The 15,267-nt window shown below is 50.9% G+C and overlaps 1 protein-coding gene across 3 annotated transcripts in view; it reads right to left on the reverse strand.

Annotated features, from left to right (window-relative positions):
- Positions 1 to 14,689, reverse strand: part of MARCHF2 (membrane associated ring-CH-type finger 2) — a 38,169-nt gene extending 23,480 nt beyond the window's left edge. The window contains exons 1-2 of one of the 3 annotated variants that reach the window (XM_080384173.1): positions 14,583 to 14,689; positions 1,417 to 1,627 (exon numbers count right to left, since the gene is read on the reverse strand). In XM_080384173.1, the coding sequence (XP_080240299.1) occupies positions 1,417 to 1,592 (176 nt within the window). In that variant the 5' untranslated portion in view covers positions 1,593 to 1,627; positions 14,583 to 14,689. Of the gene's footprint in view, positions 1 to 1,416; positions 1,628 to 7,740; positions 9,996 to 13,792; positions 14,522 to 14,582 lie in introns of those variants that run through there. The other 2 variants (XM_080384174.1, XM_080384172.1) reach the window with 2 other exon arrangements.
- Positions 14,690 to 15,267: the final 578 nt, after the last annotated feature.

The following is a 15,267-nucleotide window of genomic DNA, read 5'->3' on the forward strand; positions in this document are numbered from 1 at the left end:
AAACAACCCCCAAGCCTCCAGTGCTCTCGCGCATCTGTTATTTCCTAAGAAAAGCATCTGTAAGATATTTCAACCATTCTCTTCCTGTTTGAGGAGTTTCATATTTCCAGTGCATTAATATAACCTTGGCTACCAATAAACAATCCAGAAGGAAAAAATTTGCTGACAGTACAAAAAAAAAAAAAAAAAAAAAAAAAATCTTATCAGACTTCATTTTCCTTCCTTCTTATCCAGAGGGGGAGGGGGCCTGGTCGCACTCCCACACCACACACCCTCAAACAGCCTCCAGCAGGCTGTAGAGACCATATCACTGATTCAATCTCCCAGCAGTGTCACGCTGCTCCTGGCTGTGCTTCCCTAAGGGCTGGTGACATGGAAGAGACTGAAACCCACCCGCCACCAAAACGAACAAACTGGTGGTCCGTGAAGACCCAACAGGATTCCTCAGGTGGTTTTTTTTAACCTGCAATCCCAGGCAGTTTCCTCACCCAATTATTGCACCGCCACAAGTTTTGAGGGGTTGCACAACTTTTTGCCCAGCCTATCTGTTGTCAGAGAGCAAGCTCAGTTCCCCTCGCATTTTTATCGACCTGCTCAGGGTTTGCTAGATAAAGCAATTATGTTTGCCTCCATTCTCTTCTAGCTCCCCTGCTTTCCTCCCCCCAGCCTTTTGCAGTTGCCGCTTTCACACTTCATCAACATTTGGTCAAATTCATTGAAAAAACTAACAGCTGTTCAGACAGGATTTGAACACAAAATTTGACTGTCTCACTAGCTGGACTGAACAATGCTGCTGTGTGTCCTCTGCTCGGGAAGCTGCTCAAAATACATGATGCGAAGTCACATCAGGAAGAGTCTGAGCAAGTAAAGCTAGCACATGTTCCCCCTAGCAATAGCGGAACACTGCAGTTCCTGCAGCACACACACTCTCCTCTCCCTGGGGCAGCAAACCAGCACCTCACCTTTACTCCAGGACCATCCTGGAACACGGGCTGCGCTCTGTTTTCAGCCCCTCCATCATCCCCACGAACAGCACACGCTGCCCTCGCTAGCGTGGCATCCCACCTTCGCCGCCGCTCAGCGAGGACTTGGTGGAGGCACACAGCCAGAGGCTGCCTGCCCTGTCCCACGCTGGAGTGGCCACAGGCGTGGGGGTTCCAACAAACACGCAAGTCCCAGCCCACCAGCACATCCAACTGGTTCCAACGAACACACAAGTCCCAGCCCACCAGCACATCCAACCAGCTCCCGCAAAGACAGCGCAGACCTGGGAAGCATCAGGCTAACAAGGATTCGCGCTCAATATCAGCGTAGAATGGGAGCTTGTCATCCCCCTCTACCCCTAGAGCCATTAAAAAAAAACACCAAAGGGGGAAAAAGTCATCACCCCAAGCCCCTTCCCCGGAGCAGCCCTACCTCTGCGCGCCCAGCGCCTTGATGACGGTGGAGAGGAGCCGTCCATCCTTGGCGGTGACCTGCGTGACGTACTGCGGGCGGCCGATGTCGGAGTCTTCCACCGACTTGGAGAGGGCAGCGCTTCCCGGGCAGTCACACAGGGAGCCGGGGAGGTGGCAGCAGTCACCCGTCGTCATGGCAGCTCCGGGCCGGGCACCGGCACCAAGGTGAGCTGTGGGAATGGCATGGCAGTGAGCACCCAGCACCCTCGGTGGCCTGGCCAGGGCGCAGGACCCCCCTCACCACCCTCCTCCAGCTCTGCTTGGGCTAGCAGCACCCCGGGGCCCCAACAACCGCAGGTTTTGCTAGACTTCTGTCCCCTTTCATAGGCTCTGTGAGGTTGCCTTACCATAAAATTAAGGCTCCAAGTGTCCTACTTACATAATTTAGCGTCAGAATTGCAGATTTGTCTTTCCCAGAGAGAATTCCTGGTACCCGCCCTTTAACCTGATGAAGCCTTTCAAAGCCAACGGGCCAACGCAGAGATGGGGAAAGCAACCAGGAGCCCCACAGGCCCCGGCCACTCTGGTTAGAGCTGTCCTGAAAACTTATGTTCATACCTGCTGTAAAAGCTGCAAAGTTTCACCCAAACACAACACAAACACCACCGCGCATGGCTCAGTGCAGGGGGGCCCTTCTCTCAGCTGCGTTCAGGCACCTTCTGAGCCCGTTAAAGCCTGTCCACCAACTCAAAAGGCTCCTCTTCACCCCATCTTCGGTGTTCCGATTTTTTAGGTTTTTTTACAGGGATGTACATGTGTCCGTTTCCACATCCCGACAGCAAACATGCGGGTATTAACCCCCCAAAAGCATTAAAAACCCTCCCGGAGCTCCACGGAAAGGGCAGCGGGCCAGTTTTCCTCCTTGCCCTTTCAATGATTCAGACCAACCGTGATTTTTCACAACCAGCCACGTGCAACCAGCAAAGCACACCATCACCTTTTCGGCACCTCTGCGATCTACCCAAGGAGAGCACAAGGAACAAGCAGCAAATACATGAATCGGGGAGAAGATGCAAAGAAAAAGCCCAACGTGACAAACGAGGAGGTGGCTCAGCTGAGCCACGTGTGACGTCTCTGCCTTTGAGGGAAGGCAGCAGCTCGCCCAAGCTGCCAGCAACAGCCGTGATCCTCCCTGGGAGGAGATATCTCGATCCCAAAGACAGGCATGCTTTGCAGATTCCTAAAAATCCCATTTTCTCCCATCTTCTTTAGCCCGGTCCCTAAGAGGCAGCTGTGCAGAAATAAAGAGCTAGGGTTACAATTAGTCACCAGCTGAACACCAGCCAACAACATTGGGCTGCTGGTAAAGACCGAAATCCTCGTGTCTGTAAACAGGAGCGCCTTATGGAAGGCACGCACGGCCATCCCTGCGCACCAGTGCTGCTGGGATCATCGCTGGAACGGCCTCTCATCCCAGCGGCTGGATTTCAAGAGAGACACAATCCCATAACAGAAGTTCAAATGAAAGCAATGAAAAGGATAATAGGTCAGAGGCAGGGGGGTGGAAGGTGGTGGTGGGGATGATGGACAAACAAAAATAACCCCCAAACTTACTCAAGCAGAAATATGAAAAGAATTAGGTTTGTTTAATTTAGGGGGCATGGGGGGAATCTTCAATCTCCGTTTCCTGGAGTTAGAAGCAGGCAAACAAACCTTCGCCACTCCCTCCAAGGAAATGCTTTTTTGTTTCGAGATCTCTGTGCACAACAGGAGTCAAACATTCCCATGAAACTCCAGTTTCGTCAGGTTCAGCTAAGCCTAAATCAACCTAAAATAGCTAAAGAAAATAAAGGCTTGTTCCTGGTTGGAGGCTTGGCCAGACTAGAGAGGAAGAAAACAAAGAGCCAGTACAAGAACGTGATCATTGAAGCCTTGAAAACCCTGATTTGGGTAAGCACAAGTGCTCTTTCGTGTCTTGGAAATTAAGCAACTCTTACACAACCAAGGGCTTCATCCGTCAGGACAGTTCCCATCGCGGTGGACGTGTTCAAGAGGGAGAGAGCACTTCACTGGCATCTCATCACCAGATGCCAGCTTGGTAGCATCCCCTCAAATTACAGAATATTTTCTAATTTCTAGTAGAAAAGTTTATAACCTCTTTATTAAAGCTGCTCTTGATAATTATCTGTAATCTTTCCTCTCCACTCGAATGGAAATAACCCTGAGCTTGTGGGCAGATCAATCCCCATCAAAACAAACAGGAATCTTTCCATCAACTTAAAAATGAACTTAGACTCAGCAGTGCCTTGACTCAGCCTCTCTCTCCACCTGTGCAAAGAGCACACAGGGTTAGAGCCACTTTTCTTATTGCTTTCCCTTTTTTTAATAAAAAAAAAAAAAAAGGTTACAAGCTCTCCAACTTTAAGGAGCGAAAAGTAAGATGATAAATGCTATTGGAATTACTTAAGTCAGCTGTTTTGCAAGTTAAGGAGTTCTTTCAATTTTAAAAGCCTTTTACTGAACCAGGCATGAGAAGATATATGCTTTTAATAAAAAGGTCTGTTCCGTTTGTTCAGCCAAAATGTTGTTTATTTTTAAGTCCAGGGGAAAAAAAGTCCATTTTGTGTATTGGAATAAAACTGCCCTCACTCCCTGTGTCCTGGGAGTATTTATACTGAGGCTCTTTGTGCTCCACATCTGACAGACACAGGCAGCACCGTGTCCTTGCCCTGGCAGCACTATTCAGGACTGAAACAGAATTGCCACCCTGCCGTCTGTCAGGAAACGCACGGTTTTCTACAAGTTATTTGGCATTTTCTTCTTGGGGTCCATCCCAGGGTGGAACCTGAAGTCACTGCTTTAATATCTGAATCATGCCATTCAGCAGGCACAAAGGAAAAGCCGCAACATTTTCATGGATGCAGTTAGTGAGGAAGGAACTGAAATCCAAAGATAACATCTGCAGTGCACTCCAGTTCCAATTTCATACCCAGCTGAACATGAACCGGAGTGTACAGCCAAGCCAGTCCCTTTCCTGGCTCCCTAAAGGCTCAGCTCATCAACACACAGCCTTCCTTCACAACTGTCAACAGCTCATCGAACCAAACCCCGACGTCCATAGCATCGCAGAATTGTTTAGGAAAAGACCTTTAGGATCATCGAGCCCAACCGTTAAGCTGGCACCACCAAGCCCAGCGCTAAACCACGTCCCTAAGCACCACATCTGCACCTCGCCTAAACGTCTCCAGGGATGGTGGGTGACTCAACCGTGTCCCTGGGCACCCCGTTCCGGTGCTTGACAACCCTTTTGGTGAAGAAATTTTTCCTACCATCCAATCTAAACCTCCCCGGCACACATTGAGGTCATTTCTTCTATTGCTCATTACTTGGGAAAAGAGACCGACCCCCACCTCGCTACACCCTCCTTTTAGATAATTGCAGAGAGTGATCTGATATCCCCTGAGCCCCCTCCTCTCCAGGCTGAACACCCCCCGGTCCCTCAGCTGCTCCCCACAGGGCTAGCTCTCTACACCCTTCACCAGCTTTGTTTACAGCAGAAACACCAAAAATGCAGTTGGAATCAAGACCCAAACACAGTTGGTTTGCACCAAACGCTGTTGCTGGGTTTTTTTCCTGGGCAGCTGTGATTTCTGAGCTCATTCCTTAGGGATGCATGTCTTGTTCTCATTTAAAAAGAAAAAAAAAGTCTGAGACATTAGGTTTATTATCAATATCCCCTCTGCTGCCACAGTTAGACGTGAGCAAATAAATCAGAAGTCTCTTCTCAGCAACATTTTGTATCCTCAGCTTCTGAGCAGATCCAGGATATAAAGGGCTGAGTTTGCAGAGATTACTCAAATTGAAGAAAAACAAACCCTGTTTGTGGAAAGTTGGCTCAGAAAAGCGAGTTATGCACCAGGACTCCAAAACTCAAACACGTGCAGTGAGGTGAGCCCGTTCCTCAAATTGCAGCTAGTGTTCCAAGGCTGAGACCACGGTGCTGGTGCGTGCAGGATCCCACCTGCTACACTGCTTGTGCAAACCACACCAGCAAAACATCCTCCTTGTCAGTCTTCAGGCATCACAAGGAGATGGGTGATCCAGTTTGTATCATCCAAAGGGCCACAGGGGTTTCCAAACTCCCTCAAATGACCGAACAGCTCAAGGCTGCAGAGATCAGGACGGAGAGCAGTGGTCCAGCCTGAAGACATGCCCAGCAGCGACACGCAGAAGACAAGGAGCCGAAGGGTCCCCCCAGCTCTGCTCTGCACCCACAGCCGGTTAAGACAGTTATTTCTCCCAGGTAGGGAAGCCACAGCAAGCCAGATGACTACCTTGATCAAAGCCACAAGGGAAAAGCCACAGTCAAGAGAAAAAAACAGCCACAGGGGAAACGTTAGGTGGAGGTCACGGCCATCGGCACGATAAGCATCTCAACCGCATCTCAACCTGGAGCAATTCTGAGGCTCTGATAGAATCCAGAGCAAACTGGACTTCACCAGCTCCACCTTCTTCAGATGTAGCTCATCTACACCAGCTTCTGTACAGATCAGCCTCCCTGGAACGTCCCCACCAAGAACACAAATGACCTCCTGGCAAGGCCGCCAGTGCCTAATTCTGCTCCTCTCGTGGAGCAGCCCATTTCCCTGACCACTGTAACGGAGACCTGGCACCTCGCTACAGTGCCACCAGCAAATAACCGGGCTGTGTAGCTGACATAACCCACCCGTTCTTCTTTGAACTTTAGCTAGCAGCCCACTCACAGCCTGCAGGTCGCCAAAGCTCCGACGCTGCGCACGCAAGCGGACGTTTAACCCCCAGGTGCAAGGCTACCCAGCCTGCTTTCCAAATCCACGGGAATGCAGGCACCGAGTTTTCCAATCATATGATCCTGCAGATGTCATCGGGGAACTGAAGGTTTTCAGTTGCTACAGGGCATTTCCAAACATCAATGCTTTCCTTTTCACCACGAAAGCTGGATTTCCCAAATCCTGGGGGCTCTCTGATCATCTGAGCACAACCTTCTCGAGGGAGACAAGTACCATGAGTTGCCTCCTCCACCACATCTAAGCACCTGCCCCCACACACCCCGCCTCATCCAGCTCACACGCATCTTTCCAGGGCACAAATCCAACCCCAGGCCTGTAACGTGTCATTCAGCATCCAGCTCTGCCTACTGCAGACAACTGGTTTACCAGTTAACCAGTTAACCTGTAGTACCTGTGCAACTGGCAGGGACCCCCCTCCTATACATCACGGTGGGCAAGCTCTGGCCTCCAGACCCTTGCACCCACAGTGATTACACACCCTGAGATACTCCCACCAGAGATATGCACGGGTGGGATATGATGAGTGGCCTGAAGTGCTCCATGTTACTGTTAAAAGGTTGCATAATGCTTTATTAAACAAAAAAAAAACCAAAGAAAACCCAACAGAAAAAAACACCCAACTCCCAAACCAAAAAAAAAAAACAAACAACCCAAGAACTGGTCCCAAACTGCTGCAGGGCTTTGTTTTTCAGTTTTGTTTGTTTTAAACATACTTTCTGCTCAGGGTTGAAGACCGCAGCCTCATTTTATTCTTTTTTAAAAAGTACACTATTTTGTACATCAGCTATCTGCCTGCAAAAGTCAACCTGCAGGTCTGCTGCGCAACACCCTAAAAGTACACGAAAAGCAACAGATCTGCCCACACTTGGTTCAGCAGCTGCAGATAGCTCCAAAGCTTCCCAAGATGTGCCCTCAGGCTCAGATGGGGGAATTTTGCTCTGAGACCTCACTGCAACTCTCCCATCACCCAGGATTTCAGAAGAAATCTGTGCATCCTGTGCTCGGGAGTCATCGGAACACAACAGCCCTATGCGTCAGGGTGCAACCAGCCCTGTCCAGGGAGGAGAGAGAGACAGCAGTTAATGACACATGCCCCAACACCCCGAATAAGACCTGATGCCACACAACAGCTTTGAAAGCTTTTGGAAATTTGGTAGATAACACACAGGACAGGGTTTCACTCCCCAGGAGCTTCTCCATTGCCTGCCCTGCCTGCAACATTTGGCTGATGGTGGCAGCTAAAGGAGATGCTGTAAAAACTTCAGCATCAACTCGCTCTTCAGACCATCTCAGCAAAGCAACGCAGCGAGTCACTCATGGGACAGATGACCTTAGGCTCAAAAGAAACCAAACCCCAAAAAGCAAGGGGGAAATAAATAAATAAATTTTTAAAACACCAACAAAATCAAGCAACACCCCAGGAGCACGAGGAACCTCCCTCCTCCTACACTTTTACCAGCAAAACACATCGGCTGAGGTACTGGGAAGCACCACTGCTGTCCACCCAGGCTTACCTGCCTCACCAGGGCTGAACATCAAACATTCGTAAGATACTCCGAGTCTAACCACGTCATGCCCAGAAGGAGATTAGATGCTTCTAGGAAGCAGCTTTTTCGTACTTTTTTTTTTTTTTTTTGGTCACGTTTGTACATTATCTACCACTGCCAGGGACTCAACTCGGCTGCCTCTCAACTATTCCAGTAACACAGCTCAGCAGCAGCGAAACAGTAACACAGACCTTCATTTACCAGCCTCCTGCTGGGGGCAAATGATCAAAATTTCTCTATACCAAGCCACTATTTAGGCATATTCCAGAAGCTCTATCAAGTCCTGACTGTTTAGACTATGGCTTGATGGCAGATGAGTTTGTTTCCCAGGCACAGATGAAAAGACAGCCTTCCACAGAATGCTATTTATTCTTTTTTTTTTTTTTTTTTTTTTTTTCTCCCCTCCCCAAACAGACACAAGGCCAGGCTCTGACTTCTATTCCCCACTGGTAAAAAACCATTGCAGCAAGCCTTCATGATCAATATACTGCTGCTCTCCGACGCCTGCATCCACACACATCCCTCCTCTCCAAAACTTTCAGCATATTTGAGTAATCCCTGCAGTAGCTGCACTTTATCTTGCAGTGCTGGCAAACTGGTGACTTGCAAAGACAAAACCCACGGGGCACACACCCTGAGCTCTCCGTGGGCTCCCACTGGCAGTGAACCCCAATTTTCAAGCAAGGCCATAATGAGGAACCTCATTTGAACACCACTGAGCTGCTACCCAGCAGGGCTCCCACCACCCCACGTTTCAGGATACCTACCGGGTCGTTCACCTCCTTGTTTTTCAATCAAACTTTATTTTAGAAGAGCACTGCCTAATATATAATGATATGTTATTCAGTATTCAAAAAGAAGCAAGAAGTTCAAGTTTACATACTGAAAAAAAAAAAGATCAGTATAAAAACTGGAAGCCTAAAGGATGATTTTTTTCTTGCTGTAAGCTGTACTTGGGAAAGATCAGGCCATGCGCTACAGCTGGAGTGCCAAAACGAACAAAGTTATCTCAGATCTTCTGAGACTCCTTATCTGCCACAAGACCATATGAAAGGCAAGTTTACTGCACTTTAATTACCAACATCTGGAAAAATGAATTGCAACATAAGGAGAAAATTCTTTGCAGAGGGTATCTCCAACCAAAAAAAAAAAAAATCAGCCATTCAGCCATTTTAATAACAAGTTTCATAAGGAAACAACTAAAAACCAGCTGGGACATGAGAAACACCTGCTGCTCCTCTATGTCTTCAAAAGACATCAGCTTCTGGAGGTGAAGAGCAGCATGATTCAATGCATAATACAACTACGTAGACCCTGTGCCTACCTCCCTCTGCATTTTATCACTCTCTTTCTGCAAGAAGAGAGAGATGCATTAGGAAGACTTGAAAAGTTTTCTGGAAATCACGAACCAAGGTGGAAAAAACCTGGTTCTCATGCCCACAAAGCAATGCTTGCAGCAGCACTACCCTCCAGTAGGGAAAACCAACTCTCCCAGCACCCACAAGCACACCCCTGCCCTGCTCCCACCTAGCAGCACTGCCTCCTGAAGGCACCAGAGCTGCGCCTCCTGCTTCTCTTTGCACTGTGTCCTTTACCAAAATAACAGCAAGAACACTTCTGCTTACTAGCCCTATCGCTTCACAGAGCTCCCCTTCAGAGAGAGGCAGCATCTGCAGCAATGCCAAAGTTCAAGGGCTCCCCCAGCCCATGCAGTCACTCGCCAGGCAGTTTCAGTTTATTCAAAACACATGGATTTTCCAGCTCTGGGTAATGCATCAGGAGAAAAAAACAATTTTAGTGTAGCAGCAACGCATGCACCAGATCAACAGAGAAGCGCCCACACGATGTTGGACCCGTCCGTTCCTCAAAGAGCATTACTCAGAAGGATGTAAAATGTTATTTCAGGATCAGGAATCCCATGCCAGGAAGAACTTGCATTCTCCTCAGTGTTTTCCTCCTTTAACATTTAACACTGTTAATTAATGCTCTGCTTGGAGACAAACTGGAGCTGGAACAAACCACGTGCCAGCATGCAGCACCCCACTGCTCAGAGCAGCACATGGCCAGCATGCAACCACCGCTGGAAACCAGGCAGCAGGCTCACCTTCAAACAGACACTTGGTCTGCAATTTAACTTGCCTATTTATATTTTTCAGCCTAGCTCTTTCACTGCACAAATCTCTTCAGCACGCTCAGTTCTCAAAGAACTTTCCAGCAATGGCACCACTGCAGCCTTTGACCCACCACCCACCTGCACCTGATGAGCTCCAAGGCAGGCACCAGCAGAGAGCATCCTCTTCCTCCACGGTCAGCCAAAGAGAGGATCAGCTGCACCTAGCCAGCTTCACTAGCATCCCCCTTCTGCCCACTCCTGCTGCTACAAATTCCCTCCTCGATCCTGAAACGGAACTCCACAATTGACACCAGTGCTGAAAATCCCAGTCTCTCTCTCCCAATTAAGGCTGCAATGTTTAGCTTAGGCTGTGTTTCTTGTTCTTCTGGAGACACAGGCCCCCACTGGTTCATCTACAGGGAAGTACGAGAAAAACTAGGAGGAAATAAAAGTTGAGAACAGTCCAGAATTGTAGCTTACCTTTTCCCACCACCACTCTCAAATCTAAGCCCAAACAACTTTCAGCTGAAACAGGACTAAAGCTCTCGAAGCCTCAAACAAAGAAATAGGTGTTAAAGCCAAGACTGCAAGAGTTCGGTGCATTCCCCTATTTCCAGAGAAGTGCTTTAGAAACTAGGTTTGTTTGGACTCACATCTGCCAAGCCAGTACTGCTCCTTACCCCTTGTTCCCTCTTTTTGGGAACAGCAGGAGAATGTTTCCTTCAGTCTATCACTGACTTCATGACAGCTGATTAAAATTGCAAGAGCAGTTACAGTGTGCCTGCCCTTGAGGTTAACCACACATAATCATCTTGTATTACATCAGGAATTGAAACATTTAGTTAGAATTGCTACATATAATCTGGAAGAAAACTTAAGAGATGCCTATTTTGACTGAAAACGGCAACAAGTCACAGATTCCAGACTGGAATGCTGCTCCTCCTGGAGAGGTCTGGGGCAAGGAATGCATTTGCATGGCTGACAGGTAGGAAGAGCTGCAGGTCAGCACAGCTCCCGTCAGGTGTTCACTTCACTAGATGGTACGAAGGGTTCAGTCCCTGCCCTGAGACACTTTGCCAATCCATGCTTTCAGGATTTTACCACTCTGCGTTCTACCATCAGTGCTTAGAGCTCTCACTGCCTGTAACACTCACAGCTATAAAGAGACACATCCCACCACCAGGAAAGGTGGCCAAAACTATAACAGGACCGATAGCAACTTCCCCGCTTTTACACGGCAGGATAAACAGCCGAGCACTCCCCCAAACGCTCAGCAAGTGGGTGGCCACCTCTCCCAGCAGAGCTGCATCCGTCGCTGCGATGCTGATGAGCTAGAGCCGACCTGGTCTCACCACGGCAAGCACAGCAGGAAGATGACAGAGCGACTGTGACAGCATCCTCCCTGGGGAACGGCTGCTGCAGCCGGAGCCGGGAAGAGAACAAGACCAGACCTGGAGAAGTGAAGAACCTGCTATTCACATGCATGATGTTAACTGTCTCAATAAGCCACGTTAACCCATCAGTTTAGCACCAAAGCTATTTTACACAAACTTCACGGAAACTGCTGGCCTACCCTTCACATTGATATGGTGCTGTGCTCATTTCCTTCACATAAAAGTGACCCACGGCTTTATTTTTCATGTGGCTCATCTTGTACATCACAGAGACTGTGTGCTCATTTCTTACTAATTTAGAGGTGGTTAGTGTGTTTTCAAGGGGACTAGCATAAGTAAACAGACATCATTTCACTCTCAGGGGAAGGGTTTGAGCTAGGAGCATACGGAAGCATAAATTAACCAGAGTAATTAAGACAGGGGGGCTGAAAAGGCACACCAGTTATGAACTTTAATCTGGACAGTGGGGGGAAAGAGTTTAGAAAACTGAAACCCTGAAATCTCCACATAGCCAAAGCTGAGTCGAAGTCAAGTGGGGGGAAAGTATGCTTATTCTGTAATTTACAGTTCAGGAGGCCCAATTCCTTCCTTCATCTTCTAAGAAAAGGTTCTGTGGCTTTTAGTGTAAAAAGGCAAGATATTTTAAACGATAGTGAAAAAAAGCCCCTCCATGCACATTTTACTTTGTATCTCTGCCTGCTGAACTACTACAAAGTCACATCCTAAGGACCTGCAGCAGTCCCTCAGGACTAACAGAGTCTCAGAGCCTGTATCCAGCCTCAACTTGCCCAGCCTGTGCTGGATACATTTTGGGTTGATTTTGGTCATGCTGTTTCAAGGAATCTATGCTAACTTCCTCCCAGGGAAACACTGTGTCACGCACTTGCGTAATCTGGGCCAGCATCAATAACCTAGAATGGGAAAGCCCCTCTCCCAGCATCTATTAAGGCAAGAAGTCCATCGGAAGCTGCTTACAATTAGTATGTTTGTAATACTGCTCATCTGCATGGTCTCCTTGGCATCCAGCATGGGGTGACCTCACTCCGCAGCCTCAGTGCAATTCCACAGCAAAAAAAGGGCAATCAAACACATCAGAAACAAGAAACCACTAGTTCCAATGTTGGGTGGTTTTTTTTCTTTCCTGTTTCCACTTAAAGACTGCCAGTGGTGATAATTAGCTAACCACACACAGACAACCCAGGTTTTACAGCTGGTATTTAGCATTCCAGGTATACATGTTAAGCTCTCTCCTGTGCCACCTGGTCCACTCCTGGCAAAGTTAAGACTTCCTTACTGATGGAGGCTGCCTGTAACGTTCCACAAGGCATGTCTGGGGGTAGTAAGACCACGTGTCCTCAACTAGAATTATTAAATTCACTGTTACAGTGCATGCAACAACAGGATTTTCCAGTCCCAGCTCCTTTCCCTTCAAGCCTCTCTTTCTGGTCATACCACCACAAACGCACCTGGAAAACCAGGGCTCTTCTAGCCCTCCAAACATGCTCCTCCAGATAATCCTTTGGAGATGCAATAATAAAAGTATTCAAACACTTAAGCCTTGGAAAGATAAGAAGACTAACATTCAGCTGTTAAAAGGATTATTCTGTGCATGTGTGAGCTTGGCAGCCAGTGTTGTATGTCCCCATGACCAGGGTGGATAAAGGGGACTGGCCACGGCCAGACCATCAGAGCAGCAGCACAGGCATTCTTGACCAACCTTGAAAAAGGTTGAGAAAGCACTAGAAACCATATCAGGAAGGATGCAGAGATAAATGCTTGCTGGAAGGTGAGTGGAGCAAGAGAATGAGGGTCCCCCCCCAAAAAAGGATGGTTGAGAGGGGAACACAAACAGTCCCTTGAGTACGAGCCAATAAAGGGCACAGGGTGGGACAAGAAGGACACCCCCACTGAGATCTTCATCACACATCAGGGAAGGACAGCCTCGTCTCTGGACACTGCAAGGACAGCGCACGGAATACAGAGAAGCCTGATGAAAAGCCAGAGCTGCTCTGGCTAACCCTAGCACCTCCAGTTAAGTCATCACCAACATGGACTTCAGGGACACCCCACCTGTCTGCTTGCCAAATCTGAGCTCTGCACAGCCTCCTCCGAGAGGGTGTCACACCACAGCCTGCACTCTCCTTCAGCTGCATCACCCTGTGCCCAGGCCAGCACCATTTCTGTGGCTACTAACAGCGCAGGCAATCGCACAGATAAGTGAGAAGTCTCAAATACCATCGCACAGCTTTTCTGGGTTTTAATCTCGGTCTCCCCATCAGATAGAGAACACGCTCATATGACGAGAGCAAATGTTTGAGACCATGAGAAAAGTACCTCCAACGTCACAATCATCTTCCTGTACATGAGCCACAGGCTCATCCCTCGGACAAATCCCACGAGCGAGCAGTTTGCTCTGTTGCTAGCAGTTGTCTCAAGAAAACTGGTTTAAATGAAATAAAGAGATTTTAGAGGTCTCAGCTTCAGAAAAGTCAATCACAAACTCTATGCTTACACCACAGAGGAAGACAGCTGGTGCTCCAACACAACAGGTCTTTGGTTTTGCCGTGACACTGAGCCCATTCCCTGGGGATGCCCCTGTAACGAGCTGATGCCACACTGCGCTCGGCAGGTCCCAAAGGGCCGTCAGACAGAGCCACCGACGCTCCCACGGAGGAGAGGGAAGAGTCCCGGGACCCTACTCGCAAAGGCCTCTTCCCAATAACAACTTATCTCCGCCGCAATGAAGTCCGATGATCGCCTATAAAAAATCGCTGCTTCGAACCTCCAGGCCTGCGACGTTTTCCTCCCAGGTGACGTTTCTATGCGGGGCCGACGGGAAGGCCCTCGGGAAGGGGCTACAGCTCCCACCGCCAGGCCTGCCGGGGCACGGCGCCGTGGCCGAGCACCCGGTACAAGGCCCCGCTGCCCGAGAGCTGCCGCCCGGCACGGCTGCCCGGCGCCGGTAGGGTGCCCGCTGCCCCCGGCACAGCCGCGCCCCCCGGGCCGCCAAGGCACGGGCACCGGGGTGCTGCTAAGCACTGTGGCGCTGTTGACACCCCCGCGGCGGCGGCAACCGGCTCCCCCGGGAGGGGCTGAGGGCCGGGGGAGCTGTCAGGGGCTCTCGGGCCCTCGCCACCGGGGGCGGCCGCACCGCGGCCTGCCCGCCTCGGCCCACCACTCGCGCCGCCGCAGCCCCACACCGGAGCGCGGCCCGGCCCTGCCAGGAGTGGGGCGCTGGAGCCGGGCCGAGCCAACCGCCAGTCCCCGGCACCCCGCGGGTGCCACCCCGCCCCGCCCGGTACCTGCGGTCCCGGCGCCCGCGGCCCCTCAGCGCGGCGCCCGCCGCCCCATCGCCGGCTCCTGCGGCCGCCGGGCTCCGCCCTCCCGCCGCCACCGCCCGCCCTCCCCACGGCTCTGCCGCCGCTAACCAATCACTGCACAGCGCTGCGCTGACGCCAGCGCCGGCACAGCCAATGGGCTGCGGGGAAGCCGGCCGGCGTCGCTACACGACCCCGCTGGCAACAGCCGCTGGCCAATAGCGACGCGGCGGGGCGGCTCGGCCCCGCCCCCGCCGCCTCAGGCCCCGCCGCTTCAGCGGCCCTCGGCCAGGCTCCGGGAGGCGGCCGGTGGCGCCGCCTGTCCCCGGGCCGCAGCGGGAGCGGCCCCGCAGCCCGGGGAGCTCCGTCCCGGCCTCGGGTCTCTCGCCGCCGCTCCGCCTTCCCCACACCCGCGGTGGCGGCCGCTGAATGCCCGGGGCCGGCCCCTCCGCCCCTGCCTGTGGGCCGCCATGGCACAGGGCCGCGCTCCTGCCCCGCCGCGCCCCCGGCAGCACCGGCTGTTTGAGAGGCCGCCGGGAGCCCCGGGCCCCCTCCCGAGGCCTAACGCCGGGCGCTGAAGCGACGGGAGGAGCCTCTCGGGAACATCCCACCCCCCAGCCGGGGGCATCGGCTGAGCCCCGGTGACCGACTCCGGCGCCGGGAGCAGCCT

Source organism: Falco punctatus (assembly GCF_963210335.1).
Source record: "Falco punctatus genome assembly, chromosome: 4".
Taxonomy (NCBI): Eukaryota; Metazoa; Chordata; class Aves; order Falconiformes; family Falconidae; genus Falco; species Falco punctatus.